At 39.9% G+C, this 23,797-nt stretch overlaps 1 protein-coding gene across 3 annotated transcripts in view; it reads right to left on the bottom strand.

Annotated features, from left to right (window-relative positions):
* celsr3 (cadherin, EGF LAG seven-pass G-type receptor 3) overlaps nt 1–23,797 on the bottom strand; it is a 113,826-nt gene that overhangs the window by 39,779 nt on the left and 50,250 nt on the right. For 2 of the 3 annotated variants that reach the window (XM_014338587.2, XM_042221049.1), the window contains exons 5-14: nt 20,315–20,430; nt 19,868–19,956; nt 19,567–19,581; nt 19,044–19,201; nt 15,850–16,013; nt 14,649–14,774; nt 13,403–13,572; nt 12,517–12,702; nt 9,926–10,036; nt 9,606–9,774 (exon numbers count right to left, since the gene is read on the bottom strand). In XM_014338587.2, coding sequence (XP_014194073.1) covers nt 9,606–9,774; nt 9,926–10,036; nt 12,517–12,702; nt 13,403–13,572; nt 14,649–14,774; nt 15,850–16,013; nt 19,044–19,201; nt 19,567–19,581; nt 19,868–19,956; nt 20,315–20,430 — 1,304 coding nt within the window. The remainder of the gene's footprint in view (nt 1–9,605; nt 9,775–9,925; nt 10,037–12,516; nt 12,703–13,402; nt 13,573–14,648; nt 14,775–15,849; nt 16,014–19,043; nt 19,202–19,566; nt 19,582–19,867; nt 19,957–20,314; nt 20,431–23,797) is intronic. The other variant, XM_014338588.2, reaches the window with a different exon arrangement.

Below are 23,797 nucleotides of genomic sequence, written 5' to 3'. Positions count from 1 at the left end.
TCTCTACTGCTCAGCACATACCCCACTGTCGTACCAAGCTGGTCACAGGAGGAGAGAGATGCCACTGATGTGCAGAAACAAAAACTCCTCACAACCGGAAGTCCAGCACCCTGAGGCTCTATGAGCACTGCAAATGGCGAGGGCGAGGATTAGTGAGTGTCAGAGGCACAATCCAGAATGAAACATGGAGCATCTGTGAATATATCAGGCGCCCAAGAAGAGCTGCTCCAAGAACGCCTCAGGCAGCTGAAGACAGACAGTGAGGAACAGAAAGAGGAGCAATCTACACGACCAAGGCCCTGAATGGGATGAACCACTGACAAATAGAGGAAGTGGCTGACATCAAGAAATCTTACCAGTGGCCAGAAAAGAACTGCTAAAAGGACAGCACAGAGGCTCTGATCACGGCAGCACAAGAACAGGCCCTAAGCACCAGACGCATAGAGGCAGGAGTCTACCAAAGCAGATAGGACCTGCAGACTGTACTACTTAGTAGCAGGATATTTACTGTATGTGGACCTTGCGTGCGCACTGAGGCACAACCAAGCAGCTGAGATAGCGTACAGGAACATCTGTGCCACTTATGGACAACAAGTCACGTGCAGAAAAACTGAAAGCAATATAATGTCACTGGAAAAGAAAGTGTAAATGTCGTTTTTTCATAAAAAGCACAGAAATGTGCTACATAAAAAGCAAAGACAGTACACTTCAACACAGCTGAACAAGCCACTTCAACAACACACGCGCACACTCCCAAGGTATACTTGTGTGCAGCATGAGGAACGAAGCCGTCATACACTTCAATGCAATCCCGAGACACTCCACACAAACACACCCGCCTCTTATATGGTAATACAGGCCAGCACATAAAAACCCCTCTTTAATCTAATGACTAAAGCTGAGCGCTTTATGCATATTTTGCAGTGTATTGAGCACAAATAGTGAAGGCCTCTCACCTAGACCTCCTTTTAAATTAAAAAGAGCATAATTGTGCTATTTAGTCATTAGGGAGCCTTTTTTTTAATAGGGGGACTTAAATATTACAGGACTACTCAATGACAAAAAAATCTACACTCACGTGAAGCCAGAAATAAAAGCAATGAATTTAAAATAAAACATTCCACAGACTCAAATGAATAATAAAAATAAAACTAAGATTTGCCTGTAATAATTAATAATGAATCCAACTGATACAGCTGGGTTTTTCCTTCTCAGGGGATTCTCGTCTGCAACTGTGGAGCCACAGAAAAATCTGCCAATATTTTATTATTTGAGGTTTCATTTACTTAACATATATTTTTGTTTAGCAAGGTTGTGGTTATCAAATAGACAGAAATAACATGTAAATGCCTGGATTTCTATCTAATCAGGTAGCACAGACTCATGCCTTTATTGTATGTGGACCTATCGTGCATTTGTTTATGGCTGCCGTGGGAATTAAAGGTCTTTGCTACATTAGGCATGTTAATTACTAATAAACACAACGTGAAGCCGAGGTTGTCATAAACCAAGGTTTTAGAAAATCTAAATTCTTACCTGACAGCATTAGAGAGTCAAACAATTTGTCCTCACCAATCAGTCATGATTGATTGCTTGTACAACACAAACACAGACAACTTGTTTTCATCATATTTTATCCAGAGCTCCAGACCGATCAACAAATCTCTGCTTTCACCTCGTGTCTTAAGCCAGCTTGGCTTTCAGGCCCTCTTTTTAATTTACTGGCACAGAACAGAAGGACGTCTCTGCAGATCGAAGTGTGACTGGCTGATGTGTGCGTGCAGCTTGTTGAGGTCTGCATTCCTCTCAGCGAAGCAGACAAACATGTGCAAGGTCTGCTTTCACTTGTCCGTCTAAAGAAAATACAGAAGGCGCTTTGCTTTCAAGCCTGTGGCCTTGGCTTCTGCTAGTACTCAGTATTCACTTACACCAGCATTCAAATGAATCCTTTTTCAGTAATTGCATGGCCTTCTAACTTTTTCTGCTCTCTGTACATAATCAAACCCAAACATGCTATATAATTTAAAAAAAAAACAGACACTAACCCAGCTTCATCTCCAAAACTTCACACAATGAAGCTAATTGGAGCCATTGTTCAGTTTCCAATTATTCATCTCACAATTTCTTCTAACAACAAATGCACAAAAACATTGTGCCTATTTTCTGTCTTCTCCACCTTTAATTTTATTGTTCTCTACATCTGTTGCTTTTCTTGAACACACACACACATTCACACATAGGTACACACACACGTGCACTCTTCTATCAGCACTATACATCTTTACAGTTTCACCATGGCAACAGAAAAAAGGGAGACGACAACGGCCTTGGCTGTTTTCAGACGCGTATAATGACACTGGCCTTCTCGACACAACACGAGAGCGAGAAAGAGGCTCGAGCCTGAAGAACAAAGAATGGCGTGCATGTGTTTTTCATCTTTCGCAGTCAGGGTGCAGGAGTTGGTTTGAAAAGTTGTGCTTCTCGAGCGCTACACACATTCAGCGTGACTCACAGCTTCGCGTCTGACTTTCCTGTAACACAACATCAGCTTGACTTCTCCACATGACTACAATCAGGAAAGACCAATGAGTCATCTGTTCACTGAACCGTCCATTCATCCTCTGTGTATCCAACTGTCTTCTCTGACAGTGGAAAGATTGTGCGTGTCGAAATTTCCCAAACAAAATGCTCACACTGAGCGCCGAGTTCTGTAACTATGTGACAACAGCGGCTCACGATGAAAGAAAGAAAGCACTCGTTCAAATATGCACTGAACTTTTAGTTCGGTTTGTGCTGTTTTAGTTACATGTTTTAGCAGGAACCTTCTGTGCAAAGGCAACCCACTGTGCCCTGCTGCATAGCGTCAAGAGGTTGACAAGCAAACACGACTGAAACCCCAGTGTCGTCTCTCTGATACAAACTGGTCGTGGAACAATGCCAAAAACTGAACCGGAGCCAGGCAGATGTCAGCGACGTTTCCATAGAGATCACGTGATACTGTGTCTTTGAACGTGAGAGATATAGATCAGTTGATAACAAGGAAGAAATTGCATTTATTTTTTGGGGTTTTTTTTTTGTAATACACAGATGAGTATTACAACACAGTTAAGCTGCCGTTTTATACATTTAAGTTCTGTTTCATTCGCTGCATGGTGAACTGAATGAATCAGACTCTTACAGTTATCCTTACTCTGGTCATGATGTTACCATCATAAACTCGGGATCAATCAAACGACAAGTCAATTAATTCAGTCATTTCAGTTGTGGATCCAAAAGCATGAAGCTGTGTGTGAGAGTTTGATTCACTGCTAATGAGTTTGTCTCTTTTCAAGAAACTTTTTAATTTTGTTGTATTCTACTCTTTGTCTCTTTATTGATTAAAAACAAAACAGACTCTCTACTCTAATTCAGACATACAGAAGGAATGAACCTCCTTCTGTATGTCTGACCTCCAACTGGCATCACCGCGACCTCCACCATCTTACTCAAACTTTCATTTGAGTATGTATTTTTTAACCATGATTAGACATCTGGAGAAGATCTCCACCTGATAGTTTTTCAATGTAGAAATATTTGCTGGGTAAAAGAAAGCATCAAGAGGAGGCCATGAACACCACACACTGACGTATGGCCAACCCTCTAGCTACCCCACAAAAATCAATGAACAGTTGTTAAAGTCATTAATTTGTCCTTTTCTATCAGAGCGTTCTGCAGAACCCTTTCACCATGCTATTGTTCCCACAAACACACATTTTAACAGTGACATCAACTATTTGACTTGACTTTCTTGAGAGCTTCATTGACTAATTAACACTAATGACAAAATATTCCAGCCATCAGTGTTTTCACATCATCTGAAAGTGTTACAAATCTAACTTCCTGCTCTTTCTTTTGATGCATTAATGCGTTAACGAGCTAACGTGTTGACGCTGTGCAGCCCCAGGCACAGGGCGATCCGGGCTAACTCGCTAACAGAGATTTTTCGGTTATGGCGTTAACGTCATTTTAACAAGATTAACGCTGACAGCACTAGTTATAAGTTATCAAAGTGCCTATAGTGATTTGCTGTAGGCCTAAGACCTGAAGGATCACTTCCTGTGTTATCTTTATGCACCATGCAAGTAATGGTCTCAGCCCGATCAACTTCATAAAAATGTTCTGGCTCTGCTGCTGAAGCAAATACTTTGCTGCAGATGTTGCTGCTGATTTGGAGATTTGGAGACAGAGTTAATGTAGTAAAGCTATTTTAAAGTGCTTTTACTTGTGACATTGTATCCCCTGCAGACATTACTCAGTGTCATTATGTTATTACACACTTTATACCTCCGAGCTGCAATCATTTCAGAGATATTTTTGATTAAAGAAGTACACACTACACAGTACTTGCAGTGCACCATTCATATAGTCATATAACAGTGTATGTTTTTTATTTTGATATCACATCTGATCAATAAATGACACTTCCAGTTGAGGAGTCATTTGTCACAGAGTGCAACTTTACCCTGATTCAGCACCCTGAGGATCTGGCATCTACTGGCCTGTTCTTCCAGGTTAGAGCACAGGAAACTACAACTCGAAGCTCATACATCTCCACCACTTTTCCCAGAGGCACGGCGTTTAATACACTGCAGCTGCACACCACGCCCAAACCAACAATGCACTTCCACCGTCAAACTCCATTTAAAGGAATATTTATTTGGCACTTGTTTACAGTCTGTAACACCTTGACAAAAGGCAAAAACACTGATGAATTACTCTCTACTGCAGTAAAAGCAGTTACAAGAGTTCTTGTTCTCCAATTGTGTTTTCTGCATATGATTGTGTGGGCTTCTAAACAGTCCGAGAACTCAAATGGACATAAATCAACATGGCTGCAATTTTTCATATTAGATCTCATTTTTCACAGCGGCCAATTAGTCTGAAGCAGCTGGCAGCAACACGCACATAGTCATACTTGCTGTATGCTTTCTCACAAACACACGCACACGCACAGACAGTGAGGAGCCGAGAAGGCAGATATCTCCTTGCTTCGTCATGCAGAACCTTGTTTCAGTGTGTGTGTGATTGACAGAGAGGCGGTGTGTTTCTTCTAGGAGGCCTTTTGCAGGTCAGATGCGCTGTCAGTTAGACGAGACCCATTAAGCTAACTTCAGCACCAGGGCAAAACACACAAACACACACATGAAAGGGAATTATTCAGAGTGCGCATCTACTTCTTTCTCCCTCTGCCGTTATTAAACTTTGATTTGTCTCTAAGCAGCATTCATTCTATAACAGTCTCAATTTTTAATGCTCATTGTGCTGATGAAATGTAATGATAATGAAAGCGCATGTGTGTACAGTAAATAAGTGCACGCATATTAAGTTTGTGGAAACGCTGTGTGTGTGTGTGTGGTTGAGTCTCAGTGTGAAGGCATCCGTGTGTGTGTGCCGAGTCTGAGTGCATGCTCCAAGTTAATAAGTCAAGGTGTTAGCATTAGCTTGCGGGCTGGTGCAGGATGCTACAGGGATAGCAGTGCCTCTCTGCTTCCTCTACCATGCTGTCAAGGCCTGAGGCTGTCTCACTATATCCTCCACATAGTCAAACTGACTCCTCTTTCACTCCCTCAAGCATCATGAGCATTTTCATCACTTTTTCTTTCTTGGATAACTTTTCATCACCTACTTCTGCCTTCTAAAGGTAGCTGCTGTGGTAGCAGTCTATGCAGAAGACTTTGGAGTGTTACACCTGATGCTCTTTCCTGAATTTTATTTCCACAGACGTGGGAGGGTGTAAGCTGCTATGTTTATTTATTTATTTCTTCTTATGTGCTGAGGTAGTCTGACCTAGCAATCAGGCATCTTTGGCTAAAAAGCACGACATACTACCAATCTCATGAATCTCATTTCAAGCCTGCTGCTTTTCCTTACAAAGCAAAATCAGTCTGATATGTGACAACTGTGATCCATTTTGCTTGTCTGTTTTTAAAGAGTGGAATGGCAACCTAATCACATCCTATACTTCTACAGAACAGCACTGTTAGTGCTGTGTTATAACAAGAAAGTCCTGGGTTTGAATCTGCTGGTCTGTTGGGGTCTTTCTCTCTTGAGACTGAATTAAACCCCTTTTGGCTGCTTGTGTCCTCTCCATGTGATTCAAAACTGGCTGATTGATGTCCATCTCTCTAATTTAGGCCTGTGACAAGCTGGCAATCTGTTGCAGGGTCTCCCCGAAACCCAAACTGCATGAAGCCCCAGTCTCATAGACCTAGAAATTCAACAACCATATGGCAACCACCAGTCAAAGGGGAAAAATGGTAATTCTCTGACCTGTAGGTGAGTGATTGCTGTGATTGTCTCTGTGAAATTCGCAAAATCTCCATCATTCAGAGAATGTTTGTCTTAAGTGAAACTAGTGCCGTTCGCGCAACTTTTACTTGGTGAAGGCGAATGTTTTCCATTCTCTGTGTTGCACTTTTTCCAAGTTTCACTACAGCTGAAAGAGTTAAAGGTGAATGTTTGACAAGATGGCACTTTTCATACATACTACACTTCCCTATGGGAATCTGCTAGCAACCAAAGTGATCACATGGAGGTTTTTGAGGCACCACTCTCTTTGTGACCAATTTCAACTGGTGCTACAGGTTGCAGCAATCGCCTGCAACCTTTAACAACCACTTGCAAACTAGTCATGGAATCCCTGAGGGGGTAACCAATCAGTCTGTAGGCCTGTGTGACAGAGGACTAAGTGGTTAAGATAATGAATGAATGGGCGGATGAATGAGTTTTCTCCATCAGTTTCACTTTTCCAGTTAGTTTTGTGTTGTAACCATAAACTGGATATAAAAGCGCACCATTTAATTTGTGAACTCGCGTTTATCATTTTGGCCATACTTAGACGAGGGAGTGAAGCTGAAATTCACTACACTGAAGTTTGGCTAATGAAAAAACAGGAAACAAGAAAACTGAAAACACATTTCATAATTTTGATCCTTTAACAAATGAGTTATAAGAAAGAAAAAAAAACACATCAGTAGATTTTTCATAAAAAAATGCTTTAAACTTTGTTTTCTTATTGTCAGGCTTTGAGCACATTTTTTTTCTATAAAGAGAGAAAGGTGCCCTTCCAGACGTTTCATCATTGGGTCTACTGGCATTGACCCGTATGTGGAACCAGCCTCAAATAGAAACTTATTGAATTTGATTTTTTTTTGCATTTCACTCTCAGCTTCACGTCTCAGCCTTAGAGGATGCTGCCTGATTTTAATTTACTGTTTCTGTCGCTGATGTTTGCTTTACATTACAAAAGTTCTTCCTAATCTTAAAGAAATATTTGAGTTTTATGAAAAAAATTAAGAGAATAGGTTTTTCTACATGTACAGAAAAAATCTGAAGAAATATTGAGGCAGATTTGAAGGAAGGTGACTAATCTCAAAACGTGGATAGGCAACTTTTGTCTTTCTTCTGGTTTTCTCTTTAATGGTTCTTTTTCTGCTAACTTGCCAGCCAGTCTTTTGTATCCTCACCCCTTTACCCATAATATAAATAATCTCTCTTAATCGCCTCCCGTTCAGCTGGCCTTACATGTTACATCAATACTTTTAGAGCTGAAGAGCTTCTGTTGCATGCACTGCTGCTAACTGCTAGCTCCAAATAAATATCAAATATCACTCCTTACGCTGTTCTTCTTCCTTGCTTCACTCTCATGTGTGCAGCTGTCATGTTAATTTTCTCTCAACTCCAAGTTCATCCCTGTGTACGTATATTCCCAGACGTGTCACTAGTGTTTTCAGGCTGTTTGATTTGACTTTCTCGCGCCCTCTTTTTTTCCCCTTCCTTCCTCCAAACTTTGTGTTTTTCATTTTTTTACACTATTTCTGTCACCCGCCTTTTTCTGTTCATTAATCATTAATATTTTCACTCCCTTTGTTCCTCCTCTGCATTTTTCATCTTTCAATTGTTTTTTTTCCTCCCTGCATCTCTCTATACAGTATACACTTTCCTTACTCTCTCCTCTGTCTCTTTACTTCTCCACCCCTCTCCTTCTCTTTTAATCATATTCTTTTCCTCCACATTAATTCCACCTCATTATATTCACCTTACTAAGGAGCTTTTGGAAGTTAGCCTGCAGTCGGTCTCTTTCTCTTGGTCTCAGGTGGATGGGGACTCATTATGCAAACCCAAATATCAGTTTAACCCAGTTACAGCACTGGGAGACACCTACGCATATGGACACATTATAATTACTCCCCTTTTTTGTTGGTTCTCAGTAAGCCGGCTTCTTTAACCTTTTACTCTCAAACCTCAGCTATTTTACATTGAATGTCTACAACGGTCAAAACTTTAGACCATTTTGCCTGGCTTGGAGGCTGGCGCACAACAATGGAAAATACTTTTTGGCGTGTTACATTTTGTCTGTTAATCTATTCATTTTATAATAATCACATCACATCAATCCTTTTTAGCATTTTTGTAGTTGTTTTTTGGGAGCGGGGTACTATGACTATTAGTTTCACCTGTAGTGAAAAAGTTAGCAGTGATGTTGTGTCTTCACATTTAATAAGAGACTTGTTAAATGTGCTGATCTTTGTTTTAGGTGTTACAAATTCACATATTTCTGTGAACATGTTGCATTATTCTGTAGCTGTAAAACAGAGGGTGGAAAAAAAAATGCATACTACATTTACCAGACGTTGGTTAAGGCAGGAGACGGGACAAAGATGGTGAAGCAATCTTAAATTTTTTTATTTTTTTATTTATTTTGGGGGGAGGGGTCCATTTAGGGGTGGGAGGAGCATTATGTCACAAAATTATCTGACTGTACGAAGAACTGACTCAGATCAACTGCAGTCACTCTCATACAGATTGCCAAGCCATCTGTAATCAATCTAAGTCTGTCTGAACTGAGGAGTGCAACTTGTCTGCAACACATCTCTTTGCATTATAGGACTCAATTTAGCTGGTTGCTCTACTTACATCCCTATATAAAAGCAAGGTTGCCAAGTGTCTATATAATTTTTCAGTTAAATCATCTTTTTTGTAGCAATTATGTCACCATTTGTGGAGGAATTTCTGAATTTCTATTTCAAATCTATGGCTGGTTCTGGCTGGACTCTGAATGTGAGTAGTGAATTTGTGTACATGTGGACGGTAACAGATTTGCAACAGGTGGAAACAGACTTGTGATTTTTCATGATTTATCGGTTAACTGTTGTGTTATCACAAACAGATTATAAGTAACTGCCAAACCTCATGCTGTTTTACCGCTGTCTTGACGTACCAAAATTACTTTGAACAGTCACATTTCACTCGTGCCACGGTCTCCAGTAACTGTTTTCCTTAGTGTGACGCTAGCATGAAAACAACACACTAACACTTATATTAAATAAATTTTTTTACAAACCTACAACATTCGTACATGCGCGTTCATCAAGCCAATAATGGCACAGTTTTACATCACAAGTCAAAATATTAGTAATTTTTTCCTGAACAAAAAGGTTGTTTTTAAAAATGGTTAATAACTCGAGATCCCCAGCATACTGCATGTTAGTTTACATCTGTAAATAGACGTCTCTATACTTCGCTTCAAGCTCAACTGCAAAGCCCACACCATCTGCTTCACTCACCGGGTTCACATAGACAGGTGTGCCTCTCCCATTGGTCGGAACAACGGCTATGAGCTGGACAGGGAGACGAGAGGCAGGGATTACCGACACTGCAGCCAGTTTCCACTTTGACAGCTCTAGAGGGGCGGGGCAGAGCGGGGGCGTCCGGTCTCACGCCCAATCGAACGCCCTGTAGGAAGAGAAAGTGAGGGTCACGTTACCTCAACACAACACACAAAAACAATAGCAGCTGTATTAGCGTATTCACCGGCCTATCCCAGAGTTATTTTTTACTTTTATTTTTTATCTTCACTGTATGAGTTAAAAACTCCATCCTTTACCTGTATGCATCCTCTTATCCCATTCTGAACCTCCCCAGATCCCAGCACTCCTCCAACATGCAGATGTTTCACCTTCAAACCATGAATCTCATTTCCCACTATCACTGTTCCCTAATGGGGAAAGAAGGAAAGAGGTGGGGGAACAGATGGAGACAGGAAAGGAAAAGAATATGATTATTAATAGCAGCAAACACACTCAGCAATGAAGGGTAAAAAAAAAAATAGTTACAAGCTAGTGACCATCAGTAAAAACATAATTAAAAAGATGTTTCTGTTATGAGTTTACATCAAAATGAACTGAAAAAGATACGATTTTTTTTCCTGGAAGGATTATTGATTTCCAGAAACCGCTATATTGTTATTTACCGATATATCAGCGAGCAGCGCCAGGTTATTATGAGGCTTGTGTCAGTCAAATAGAAGGGGAGGTGGAGAGGAGCGTGAAAAGAATTCGACTGAATGATTGGCTTCATTAAACAGAAGAAAACCATAATATGCAATCACTGCAGAGAAGGTCAATGCTCAAGTGATAACTCCAGCAGAATTGTGAAGAAATGTTGACAGGCAACTTGGCTTGCGAGGATCATGAAAGCAAAATCAATGAGCCGCATTCATCACCGTTTCAGCAGCAGTAGAAGATGCTAAAATGGAAGCTGAGATATGTCTGATAACAGCGACACATGTGCCAAAACCCCTTTCAAAGGCAACTGCCGTTTAATTGTTTAATAATTTTGTATTTGAAATGTTTTTCTGCACCATTTGCTCAGTGTGCTACTTGATGCACTTTGGAGAATAGCCTGGTGAACTACAATGAACAGATGAAAGACATAACGTGCTGACAGACGATTTGGGGAATAGCACGACATAAAAACACGACAAAGGCTGTTTGTGTTTGCTTAAACCGAGCCAAAGATTATTATAATACGGACGGTGGTTGTGCACGTGCGTTCATGTCACTGCCACATATGTACAGGCGCATACATGATACTAGCGCATGCACGGAAACAAACATCGCACAGTACAATCTGACATAATAATCCACTGGAGATTAGTGAAACGAGGATTAGAAGCCCACATCTTGGGGGGTCTAACGCTCTGCAGGATTATAGAAAAACCTGTATATGTTCTAAACATTTATATGTATGTGCGTATGTGTGTGTGTTTCTTTGAGATAGGCTTTGTATTTGTTTTAAAAAGGCAGGATGTTGTATAACACTGTCAAGGATTGTTAGGCAAAGAACGGAAGGAGGGAGAAGTAATAATGCAGTAAGAAATAAAAAGATAGCAAGATAACAAGGTTTACAATGATATATATATACTTGAAATGTACTATGAATATACCTTAAGACGTGTGTGAAATACGTTTTTGTATGTTCCAAAGACTTTTTTCATGTCGTGCAAATTATACCCATGGCTCATATGTAAGGTAAATTAAGGAAAATGAACTCCGACATTAGAATCTCAGCTAAAAATGTAACCCTGCATAACATTGCTTTCAAAAACGCAGACTGCAAGAGTACTTTATTAAGCACCTGTTGACCAAGCACGCCAAAACCTTGCCATTTCCTTTTAGCTGCTATGTATGCCAGTATTTTTAAGATTAGACACAAAGCTTTTTATTTCAATAAAGCTTACAGTTAGGGCTGATTAGGTGACCCTGAACTAGCTCCTTCTCATGTTACAATGAGCTCAGTCTGCTGAAGGACTTTCTGTAACGCGCTGATTATTTCTTCTCCACTGACGTCTTTTTCCCCTCCATGTGTTTATACATCACTGCATATCATTATATGTGTCCTCCGTCTCCCTATGTTCTTTTTTTTACTTTTCTCTCCAACCCATCCCTCAGCCAATTGCAGCAGATGGCTGCCCTTCCCTGAGCATGGTTTCATCCTGTTGAAAGGGAGTTCTTCCTTCCCACCGTTGCCTAGTGCTGCTTACATGGGGTTGTCTGATTGGTGGTTTTCGCAAAAATTCACCAGCCCAATCTACAATAAACTAATATCTTTCTTAATTTAAGGAATTCATACAATTGGTTATTTATTTATTCATGTTTAGCATCCTAAAATACATCTTTCATCGCTTTGGCTCAAAGCAGGAAGTGAGAGAGACGTCTGTACGTATGGGGACATTCTGGATTAGAGGAAATTAAATAGGTTTGCTTTCCTTGATTCATATTAAATGCTTTAAAATTTCAATTAAGTACTTCTCTGGCGATTACACCGAATAATATAGCCCATCAAGGAGCTGCAGATTTCAAACAGACAGAATAAATGGAGAATTACAACTGGAAAAAAAGAATTGCCTCTTTTAATTTGAACACAGTCAAAGAAATTAATTTGTAAGCCAAATTAAGCCTTATTGATTTCATAAAGCAGATACGACAAAAAACATTCTAATTCATTTAAACTATGCTTGCAGGATAAATTTAATATTTAATTTACTTTTTTTTCAAGCTATTAAAGGACTTTAATTTCCCCCCCTTTAAAAAAATCGACTGTACTATGTGCCTCTAGTGTAAGTGTGCTCCCTGATAGCTGGACATTAAAGTTGGATTAAAAACGCTTTGAGATTTCGATGATAATTTGCACTACCTGATAGAGTCCAAAGTCCAGCCGCAGTGTGGCGACATAGCGAGTCTCGCGGCCACTGCGAACGTCTCGCAGCTCCAGCTGGAGGTCGTGCCACCGGCCGTCTGCCACTTGAACCTGATCCAACCGCAAACGCACCGGTCTGGTTGAGCCGCGGGTCACCGAAAAGACCAGCTGACCATTAATTACCTGATGAGAGCGAGAAGAATAAATGAATAAATAAAATTCGCAAATCACATTAAAAGAAAAACAAAAAGAAGAAAAAAGAGGGAGAGGGAGAAAAAAAACGATCCGCTGCTATGACTGTGTGAGTGTGACTGTGTGTAGGAGCGTGAAATCCGTGGCTCAGCTTCCACCGAGATTCTGCTAATTTAAAACACTCTTTGGATTTAGCATCTGAAACTTAACGTATATAAACAAGATCAAATTGTGTTTAAGCCTAAATGCAGTTAAAGCTTTTTGAGTTTCTGGTGATGGTGGAAAGGTTGGTGAAAGGAAGGGCACCATTTATAGATGTACTCACAATCAGTGTTTCAGACGGTGAAACATAAGAAGCTCCTTCAACACCAGATATGGATACTTTTAAAGAAATGTGAACTGCTTTCAGACTCCATGGAGCCTGGTGTTATTTAAAAGGGAACAGTAGTCCCAGCTGTAGACTCTTTTATTATTATTAAAATGTAAACCACTGAATTTCCACTAATACTACTTCTTCTTCTTTTGGCTGCTCCCTTTAAAGGTCGTCACAGCAGATTATCACAATCCATCTCAGCCCATCCCTCCTCCGTCACATCAACCCTCTGCAGTTTTATCTTCAACATCCTCAATATCCCTCCTCCGCTAACCATCTCGACCTTGCCTCTTAAATGTTAAATGTGTTCGTGCCCACCTGGAACACCAGGCTGATATACTGGCCAGCCTGGGCCTGCAGCAAAGTCCCTTCACGGGCTCTGGTTCTGAACACCAGGCCGAGGTACCAGGGTGCGGAGATGGTTACGTCATTCTTCAGGTCCCACCAGAGGGCGCTGTTACCCAGAAAGCGGTGTACGTGTGTCATCACTGAGGCGAAGAGAAAAAAACGAAAATGAAAATTAGTGAAATTTCCGAAACAATTTCCAGATGATACTGTTGTCCTTATCCGTCAGTTGGCAACATAATTCTTGTAGTTGTTCACTTTAATATTGTGTGTTTTTCAAAGCACATGTAGCATCATCAGGACTATTGGTTTGTTGGTTTGAAGGACAAACAGACTATGTCTGTTCGGGCATGACGTGATCTTTAATGCATTTCATACCCAAACAGCTTCCTCAGTTGTTTTCTCTCTGTTGTTTAATTACCAATCAAAGGTATAAAAGCTTCCAAAATTAAATGATGAAACATATGTTACACTGCAGTCTCTGAAGTACAAACTAAGTCCCAGAACTTGTGAACATTTGTCACTGAGATCAATAAACACCATGTTTTTTTTTCTTTTTTTCCCCTCAAGTGAATCTTGACGCTTTATTTCCCCTTAGAGTTGGACGTCTGTGCTCGCAATCAAGACATGCCAGTAAAAATAAATGAGTAAAACCACCTGGGCTAGTGAATGTCCACTCATGAGAGGGAAATCTCTAAAGGTTTATTACGGTTCAGTTATACACAGGAAATACAGCCAGATATCTAGTAACAACTGTCTCATGGGCTAAATTTATTCTTAGCTCAGTCTGTTGGACTGTATTTTTCCATCATCAATTCTTCCTTTTTATTTAAGACGGTGCATTCATATTATGCAGGTCAACACTCACTGAGCCACATTAAGTGAAAAGGTGTTATCTGGGGGATTTAAGCTTAGGTAAGCTGTGAACAAATTAATGAAGTGTTAGTATAATTACAGCCGAAAAACAAAGTCCTGTGAAAATCAGTTTTTAAAAATAAAACGTTAAAATCCCAGCCACTGCTAGAAAATGCTCGTTCCACCAGCAACTGTCTTGCTACTTACTAATAATTATGCTGAAGTGGCATGATAAAATTAACATTGTTAAAGGTTGCTATTAGTGTAGTTACTGTAGGGCGGGAAGAATAAATGAATAAATAAAATTCGCAAATCACATTAAAAGAAAAACAAAAAGAAGATAAGAAAAATCCCGGCCTCTTACCGTGGCTGCAGTCCTTCCCACCGTATCCTAGGGGACAGTCACAGGAGAAAGTCTCCCAGCTCACACTGCAGGTTCCTCCGTTCTGACACGGGTTGGACTTACAGAAGGGATGTTTGGCACTGCAGCCTAGTGGAAGCAGCAGAGATCACTGAAGTTATAAAAATGAATTGCAACATACTGTACATGATAAGTCTTCATGCTGTCACTGTGAGCTTTATAACATTACCCACACACACAAGCATTTTCAAAATAAAGTTCAACCGATTTTTTGGCTATTTGTTGGTCTGTTGGTATCATAATGACACCAGGAACGACAAATACCTATAATGATCAATAAATGATCAAATTAAAAGGTAAATAAGACTGGAGAAACACCCTTCAACCATGTAATGAGTGTTGATGTTACACTGTTTGTCCATCAGAGGGACCTCTACAAGTTCCCTGTTGCCAACAAGTCTTTGGAACGCCAAACACAACAACCCACTGGTCAGACAAAGCGTAATTGACTAAAACAAATGTTAAGGAAATGTTTTTCTTTTTGGTATGCCTGAAAGAAATTGGCCAATATTTCTAAAACTCCTCGGTCGGAGTAATTCAGGGTGTTTAAAGTTTTCAGTCTAGTTAAAAACACTCAAAATTGAATGAAAAGTGGTGATCATCATTTTTATATGTTCAAGTGCATAGTGTGGAGGATGTCATAAGGCCTTGAGGCAATCGGATGTAAAACACAATATTTCTGAGTGTTTTATGTTTAAATCGGACAGATTTGCCCTGAATGCGACTGGAAGGTTAAAAGTCATCAAAAATACGATATGAAAATGAAAGATATGCAAACAGCTACACATAGTAGCACAACAAAACAATGATGTATAACAAATGTTTTCCTTTCATTTCACTGACTATAATAAAAAGTAATGCAAGCACCCAGTCCACCAGTGAAAATCCAATTTCAGTGCAATGAAGCCTAACTATATATGACTATATGTGAAGATGTGGCTCTACCCCATTATTGTTTCCTATAATGTTTAGAAGCACAAAGTGGTTCGTAGCACACAAACCCTTAAAAGCTACTTCATTTAAATACTAACGTTTGTGTGTGTTTTGCCACAATGGGTGAAAAGGCTATTGAGAAGGAGCTAAATGTTACTAATGCACAATAATACATGTTTGAAGGAAAGCAAACATGGTTCCCAGCACTGACCAGGAAGCGTTCCATTATTGGCGATAAATCCAGCCATGTCCAGCGGTTTGCTATCGATGTGCAGCTCTTTCATGCAACCGATAAACTCCCTGGTGCCAAAGGGAAAGTTGTCTGGCACATTAGGGACTCCACCCAGAAATAATGGACCAGTCAAGTCCAGAGACCTAAGAAACACAAAGATAGAAAGCAAGGAGTAAATATAGTGGAGAACAAATGGGGTTATGGAAGAAACACAGGATTATTCTTCTTCAAGTAAGAGAGGGAGGAGAGAGGGATGAAAGAAGAAGGGGTGAAAAGAAGGAAGAACATGAAAGAGGGTATGAGAGAGGGATTAAACAAACCTAGAGATTAAACATGTCATCAGAGGTAAATGAAATGTGTCATCATTCAGAATCGAAATCACAGAAAAGCAGGGGATGTTGAGGATAAATTAGATGATGGTGTTTTTTAAGGTAAAAATGGAAACAGAGAAGGGACAGACAGATTGAACACAAATACACTGAGAAAGAAAAGGAGACAGATGAAGAGACAGATGAACAAACAGGAGATTAAACAGGAGTTACAGCAACCGTCTTGAGAGAAGAGGTAGAGGTGGATGACAAGATGAAGAAGGAGAAAGGAGACACAATCCGGCAATAAAAGGTGGTAGATATAAGTGCAGCCTGCTCTAGGAGGAAGAGGGGGAATGGCAATGCCAAAGGAAGAAAAAAGCTTGAAAGATAGATGAACAAACAAGAGATAAAGTGTGAGTTACACCAAATGTCAAGAGGCAGATGACGAGACAGATGGGTATTGGGAAGGAAAGAGGGAATACGAGGAGGAAAATTTCGGCGGGATAGAAAATGACAGTTACGGGACTGCGCAGAGTGAGAACCAAAGAGAGACAAAGTTTTGTCAGCAGAGGACGTCACTGGAAGAGAATGTCAAGACTGAGCAAGAGGCGGGTGGAGAAATGGAAAGGGAGCAAGAGGAAGAGAGGGTTGACGTGTTAGTCTTTAGCCTTCCTCTTTGATCCGTTTTCTTTTCCCTCAGCCTCACTTAGTGCTGACAGACGCGGCAAACGTGATTACAGCTTACAGAGGCGAGGCCAGACATCAACACTATGACACGCTGCTCTTTCAGTGCATGTACGTTTTATGTGTATGTGTTTTCTTGCACTTGTTAGTATATATGGAGACATTCGTTGGTTAGACACACACAAACAAGCTGAGAAAGAATGAACAAAAGTTCGACAAGGTCAGATGGAACAGGCAGTGCAACGCATTTAAAACCAACAATTTGGATCTTTTAGTCACACCTAAGAGATTGTGTGTGTGAGACGGAGAGACGAGCGGAGATAATGAAAAGAAACGAACATATCCGTGTAGCAGAATGAGACGCCTGGTAACAAGACCATCAGAGAGATACAGACAGACATGAAGGAGCATAGAGACGTCAAAGAGTCGTGCCTCATTAAAGCCTTGAGTCCCCCGCATAGTTCCCCTACCGTCACCTCATCACCCTGATAGTTACTTTAAAATCCTGTCAGATTTCTAAACTTTCAGCGCGTTTTTTAACGTTTTTTAACATGTAACACCTTTCTGTTTTCTTTTCAAAATATTGATCTCTGCTGTAGGCAATTTTTACAAGCCTGGATAAATATTTTGTTTAAACTTTAGCATTTCAGATGTATGAAACTTTAATTGGTAATTAAGCGAACACAGACATGCTCGGTGAATGCATGTATCTCCCAATGTAATGCTGCTACCCTCAGTCACTTCACACACTCACTTTACTTTACCTTTAGATAGCTTAAAAAGCTACCAGCTGGCCAGCATGTTGCTCATAGCTGCACATAATGACCAGCTTTATTGGTTTTCTACTCAGTGGAAATTGTCTTTGAATATCTGTTAAGCCTCTGTTCAGTCACAGATTATGTTTAATGAAAGTTGTCTTTGCAAAGAAGCTGGCAAATCCTGTGCAAACACCTCCCACAGCTCTGGGTCAGTTACTATTCATCCTTTCATTTGCAATGCTGATGGCAAAAGAACAAATTTACCTGCAGGAATTCATCCTAAGGTTCTTTTTTTTTAAATTAATCATTCAGCATTTATTTATCATTTTGACCAAAAAATTTCATAGATTCATTTCATGTTAAAATTAGTTATCTCAGTATGAATATACCAAAGTTTATGCTATAGAACAAGCTACAGTATTACACTGTAGTCCTCCTACGCTCTGCTTCAATGTCTTAAAACTGAGAAATTTAAGTCTCCGAATTTAAGAGCCTGAATTCAGTCAAACGGTTGTGATAAAAGCTAAAGGATGCGATACTTATGCTTCCTCTCCAGCTTTGCCACAATGCCTCTCTTACAGCGCTAAAAGCAAGCAAACCCAGCTTACATTAGCTAGAAACTGAGTCACCTGATCCCTCAAGTCAGCAAACGCTGTTTCCCACCGAAAATGAAGATTCAAAAGTGAGCTGCGTGCAGATAACCAGCTAGTTGTAGCCTAGCTGAGCAGTTTGTATCTGATATTAGCATACTGATACAGCATAAACACTGATCTCAAAGTCATGGCGTGTGCCAGAAAGTACTCCTAGCATGATGGCGCAGGACAGTCTTTTGTACATTAGCTCACACATATTTTAAAACACTTTACCAGAGTAAAGTTTGTTTACTCTGGTCCAAATCAGTTGATGAGCTTGTAAACTTGTAGCTTTTCCCTGCAAATTAGTTTCTTTCCATATTGAGGAAAACCCAAATGAACCAAAATGCGTCACTACAAATTACATGAGAATGTTCAGTCCGGTCATTAGCCAGATGTTGTACTGGTCATCTACAGTACTTTGCTACATCCCAGATTGCAAGTTTTTTAGCTCAAGCTTGATATTTTCTATTCAGTAATGCCTGAAATGAGTGACTGAGTCCAGAAAGTCAACAGGAAAGTGTTTACACGACACATACCCATCCCATATACTTCTATAGGACCTTAAGCTGTTTTGTAACACTGTCTGGCTGCCTTCAGATAGAAAGCAGGTATACGTCACTTGCATTTGCACTTTTTTTTTTTTACAGTTTTCTGTAATTTGCATCCATTTTTTGTACCGTCGATGGTTATGACTGAGAAACCGGCTGACATTGGTATATGACCATTAGAAGTTTGGGTCCCAGCAAAGTGTTGCAATTAAGAAGTGAAAAAAGAAAAAAACTTACTTCTTACTGCTGGTTTGTTTGCCCTGTGCAGCACAGCTGTAATTTCCAAGCTGCGTACCAAAGCGAAGTGACAAGGCTGTATCACAGTCATCAACGCTCACCACAGCAATCTTCTCATCTGACGGACCCTGAGCCTCACCACTCATACTGCGCTTGGGCTGGACATCCAGACACAGTCCAAAGAAACAGAAAACCAGTCAACATTCAAGAAATACAAGAGCATTCACTAAATCTAGAGTTTTCGTCATTGCATTGAAACACTACATCAGATACGAAATAGCAGTAAACACATGAGATTAGTATTTACACTGATACTTTGCACAATGACAGGAAGAAAAAAGGGAGAAGCTGTGGTTAGTAGGACATACAGGAAGAAAAAACAAACACATGGGCAAGAGAACAGACTAAGAGCAGAAAGACAGCGCATTCATTCTCCTTACTGTCTGCTGGTGAAAGAAAGGAGGAGCAAAGAAGCTAAGAAAGGAGAAAGTGTATATGCGCTCTGACACACGCTCATACTCACATAACGTGTAGCAGGCTGAGGAAAATAAAAGAACATGAAGAAAATTAAAGGAGATGTGCGGCGAATATGCATGAATAAAAATGATGACACGCAAACACCCACATAGTCGTGTAGACACAAATACTTTGGCTCAATTCAAAGTGCTTCGTCGGCTCGAAGGCTGAGAAACTATTCTGCCGACGCATCAAAAGTACCAATAAAAACAAGTCAAATTTACAAAGTGCAAAAGTACATCAAGAATCCAAAGTGGAAGCTCAAATGCAAGGATCACAATGAAGATGGGATTGGGATGTAAACCCACCTTGTTGTAGTAGTGGATGTGAACTGTATGCCAGTTACCATCGCTCACACCCCCTGGCAGGAAGGGACTCACCTGGGTGGATGACTCACCTACAGACGGGTAAATGAAAAATATGCCATTAAAATGAATTCAAATGTAGCTCTTATGGGTCTCCTCTTTTTTTAAGGGTGTCGATGCTCCAAATATATCGACTTTATTTACAATGACCCCAAAACCTCTGTAAGAACTGTTTGCAAAGACCAAATCAGCAGCATTCATTACCTGAATCCACTCTTAGATAAACAGATTTTTGTGTCTCAGGAGGAACGCTTGTTTTTACAGGCCTGCTGCACATGTTCATGGGTCAAAAGAAAAGCAAACAACAACAGCAGACATATGGTCTCTGTTTATAGAGCACAAATTTCACGCAAACAAAACCAAACAAGAGTGCACATAAAGATACAATACCTGTGGAGTATTTGAACACCACTTGTCCTTCTTGGATCTCTAAGGCAATGAAGTCATGTTTCTCGTTAAAGCGTCCATTATAGAAGAGAAGACCACTGTTCTCCAGAGTGGCAAATCTAAAAGACGGATGTACATAGAAATTTGAAGTTTATTGACAAATGCTGTATGCAGTAGAGAATTTATTAACACAGCCATGGTAAAAAGAAAACTGTTAGGTAAGGAGTGAAAGACTAAGTGCACCCTTAATGCTTAGCATCGATGATCAAATTGTGATGATCAGTGATTAATTGATCATCATAATCAGTATGACTACCGCTATAAAAGTAGAAGTTTTGGCAGTTTGTTGGTCTGAAGCATTGGGGTGTATCAACGCAATGCCAAACACGAAGGATATCAGCAACGATTGTAATGAAGCAACTGTTTCTGCCCATCAGCCTCTGAAGCATTAAAGCATTAAAAGGCCTTATCCAAGCATACACAGAGAAAGATTATTCACAAGTGGAAAACATTCAAGACAGCTGAGAATCTTTGATGTGCAGGAGTGGACATAACCGGAAATTCATCCAGACTGCGTCATGCTCAGAGAAATTGCAAAAACCCAAGAGGTACAGGCCTCAGTTAGCATGTTAAATATTAACATTCATGACAGTATAATTAGAAAAAGACTGAACTAGTATGGATGTTTGGAAGGGCTGCCAAGAGAAAGTCTCGTCTGTCTAAAAAGAACATGGCAGCCCGGCTTATGTTTGCAGACCTGCCAAACCTAGAAAGTCAAAGAGAAAGCCAAATATCAGCACCTCATACCAACTGGGGACTTGCTTTGAAGCTGCCAAAAAAAGCATTCTGGATTAATTCTTGTTAAATACATAATGACGTGGTGTAATATGTCGTGCACTGTTGTGCATTTAAGGTTGTTGTTATGGTCTGTGGGATGAACAGGCCAAGTGTGATGTTGAGGACCCAAATGTAGGTGCTTGGAGACGAAATAATCTTAAGGCGAGCTGTTTATTAGGCTGAATGATCCACAAACCAAAAGTAAGCAGAAAATGCAAAAGGAACTGAAAACTTCTAAACAATGAAGACACTTATAAAGACATTAGGCAACACAAGGAACCAGAATAACTGGGAAAATGAGCTGATGCTCCAACAAAGGACAAAGGGAGACCGGCACATATATACACAGGAGAGTGATTAGGGGAGTGAAGTCAGCTGGGAAACACAGCAGGAACAAATTAGGCATAACGAGACAAGGGAAGCAAAACTAAACATAAAGCACAGAGATGAGTGACTATCAAAATAAAACAGGAAGTAACTAATATAAGGACCAGGATTAAGACAGATTAGCTTGACACATACAGAAGAGCAAACTGACACAAAGACAAGACTGACTCAACATGATATTAAAGGCAAAAACACAGAAAAGAAGCTAAGAGGACAGGGAGAGAACTAAGAAACCTAACGTAATTTGTGACTATACCAGATACATAAAATAATACAACAGGAAACTGATGGGGATTCAAAAACTCAAAAGGACAAGAAAACCAAAGACAGAAACAAAAACCTACTTTCAAAGTACAAAACAATAATGAATTAGGAAGATTTGAAAGTCCAAAACACAACGACCCCAGACCACAACAGCTATATTTAAATAATTTTAAAGCCTGATCAGAATTTTTATTACCTTAGAATTGATAGAGGGTGTACTCTCTTTTTACCATGGCTGTACATTTTTATATGCATGCAGAGAGAATATGACACATTTTAAATTATATTTTTCACTCCGATACAGGAAGAAACAGAAACAAAAAACTATCTCAGACACAGCAGAACAAAAATGACTCCTGGCTAGTGCGGAAGAACAAAAGGTATTCAGACTATGCCAGAGTTAATAAACCATACTGCTGGAGTCTTCCTCTCCCTCAGCTGCTCAGACGCAAATAAAAAGTCTATTTTGCACAGAACAGATGAGAAATACTCTGTCCTGGTGGCAAGACAGAAAAGATTCTCACTGCATAAAATGTCCACATTAAAAAGTACTGAGATGTTGTTTTAAACATGATACCACAACAGTTTGCCTGTTTTTACTACTCCCTTCAACTAAGCGCCTCAATTGTAAAATCGTACACTGCAATTTGTAGGCAGCTGACAAATAGCACCTGCAGGGAAATTTTTATTCAAGGTTTCTCTACTTTCAGTGAGGTTCAGTGGTGTCACAAATCGGATCCAGCCCAACTCCGCTAGAGAGTCAAATAAATCCAGTGCACAGATGCAGGAGGTCAGGTTCAGCTACAGGAAAGAAGCCCTAGAGCAGCATGGTTATAAATGTCTGCCTTTCAAACGGTTTTAAGTTGTTGAAGAAAAATATTCTTCTACTGTTTCCTATTTTGTTGAGTTAAAATTATCATATCTGCATTTTATTTTCCTGGTTTAAATTCCAATGGAAATCATTCCTGCACTATAGAATTGTAAGGAAATAAGAGCATCTTATTGCCGTTCTGGTGAATCTGAGGACGCTGCCATTGTCTAAAATAAACCCAGGGTTTCTGGTTAGCAAATATGTGCCTTCTTTGTATGGATTTGCTGTCGCTCCGACTGCACTGTGCCAAAATATCTAGTATGCATATCTAATATATCCGTGCCACCAGAAATAGCTAAAAAATAATAATAATAATAAAATTGTAACCTGAGCTTTGATAGAGTAACTGGAGATAATGTGTGGAGTCAGCCAAGCGGAGACACAGAGGAGCCGAAGGAGTAAATAAATGCAAAGAAGCATGCTTTATATGTTCAGCAGGTCTGTTTTTGTCGGTGTTATTGCTGTTTGTGAAATTCATTACATTCCGCCAAGAACTGCATTAAACAAATTAATATGATGTGACTTATTCCCAAAAGCAATAAACTACAAGATGGAATCATGTGTTTATGATCATTTCTATTCCTTAAACTCGGTTAGCTTAGCAGTCAATTTCAAGCAGAGCTGAAGAAAAGAAAACAAACGCTGTCAGAAACACACATGCACACACTCTCTCTCATGCAACTGCCTTTCAAATGCATTAAAAACTTGAGCTCAAGTCATGGCAGTGGTTTCGTATTCATAGAGAGCAGAGTCATATTGTCGCTTATGCTTTCATATGCAGTTAGATCTATAGAAATCTAAAAAAGGCATCTTGTGGAGGGAAGTCTATTTTGCCCTCAATTAACACATGAAACAGGAGCTTAAATTTAAAACATTTTTATTTATTTTCATAATAATTTGTTTTCCATATACTTTATGTCCCTCCTATACTGTACATAAAAGATGGACGTAGCCAATGTGATGTCACACATTAGCTTGTTAGTCTTTCCCTTGAAGCTTCAGGATTAGCATGTAGGAAGCTGCCATATTATTCACATGGAGCCAAAAGTAAACATATTTGGATGGCAGTATGAAGCCGTAAGTTCTCAGCTAATGGAAATATGAGACCAGATGGCAACCACCAAGTA

Source organism: Haplochromis burtoni, unplaced genomic scaffold, assembly GCF_018398535.1.
Source record: "Haplochromis burtoni strain Fernald_Lab_line unplaced genomic scaffold, NCSU_Asbu1 Contig_60, whole genome shotgun sequence".
NCBI lineage: Eukaryota > Metazoa > Chordata > Actinopteri > Cichliformes > Cichlidae > Haplochromis > Haplochromis burtoni.
Note: the sequence above shows the minus strand (reverse complement) of the source record. Positions and strands in the feature narration are given on the sequence as shown.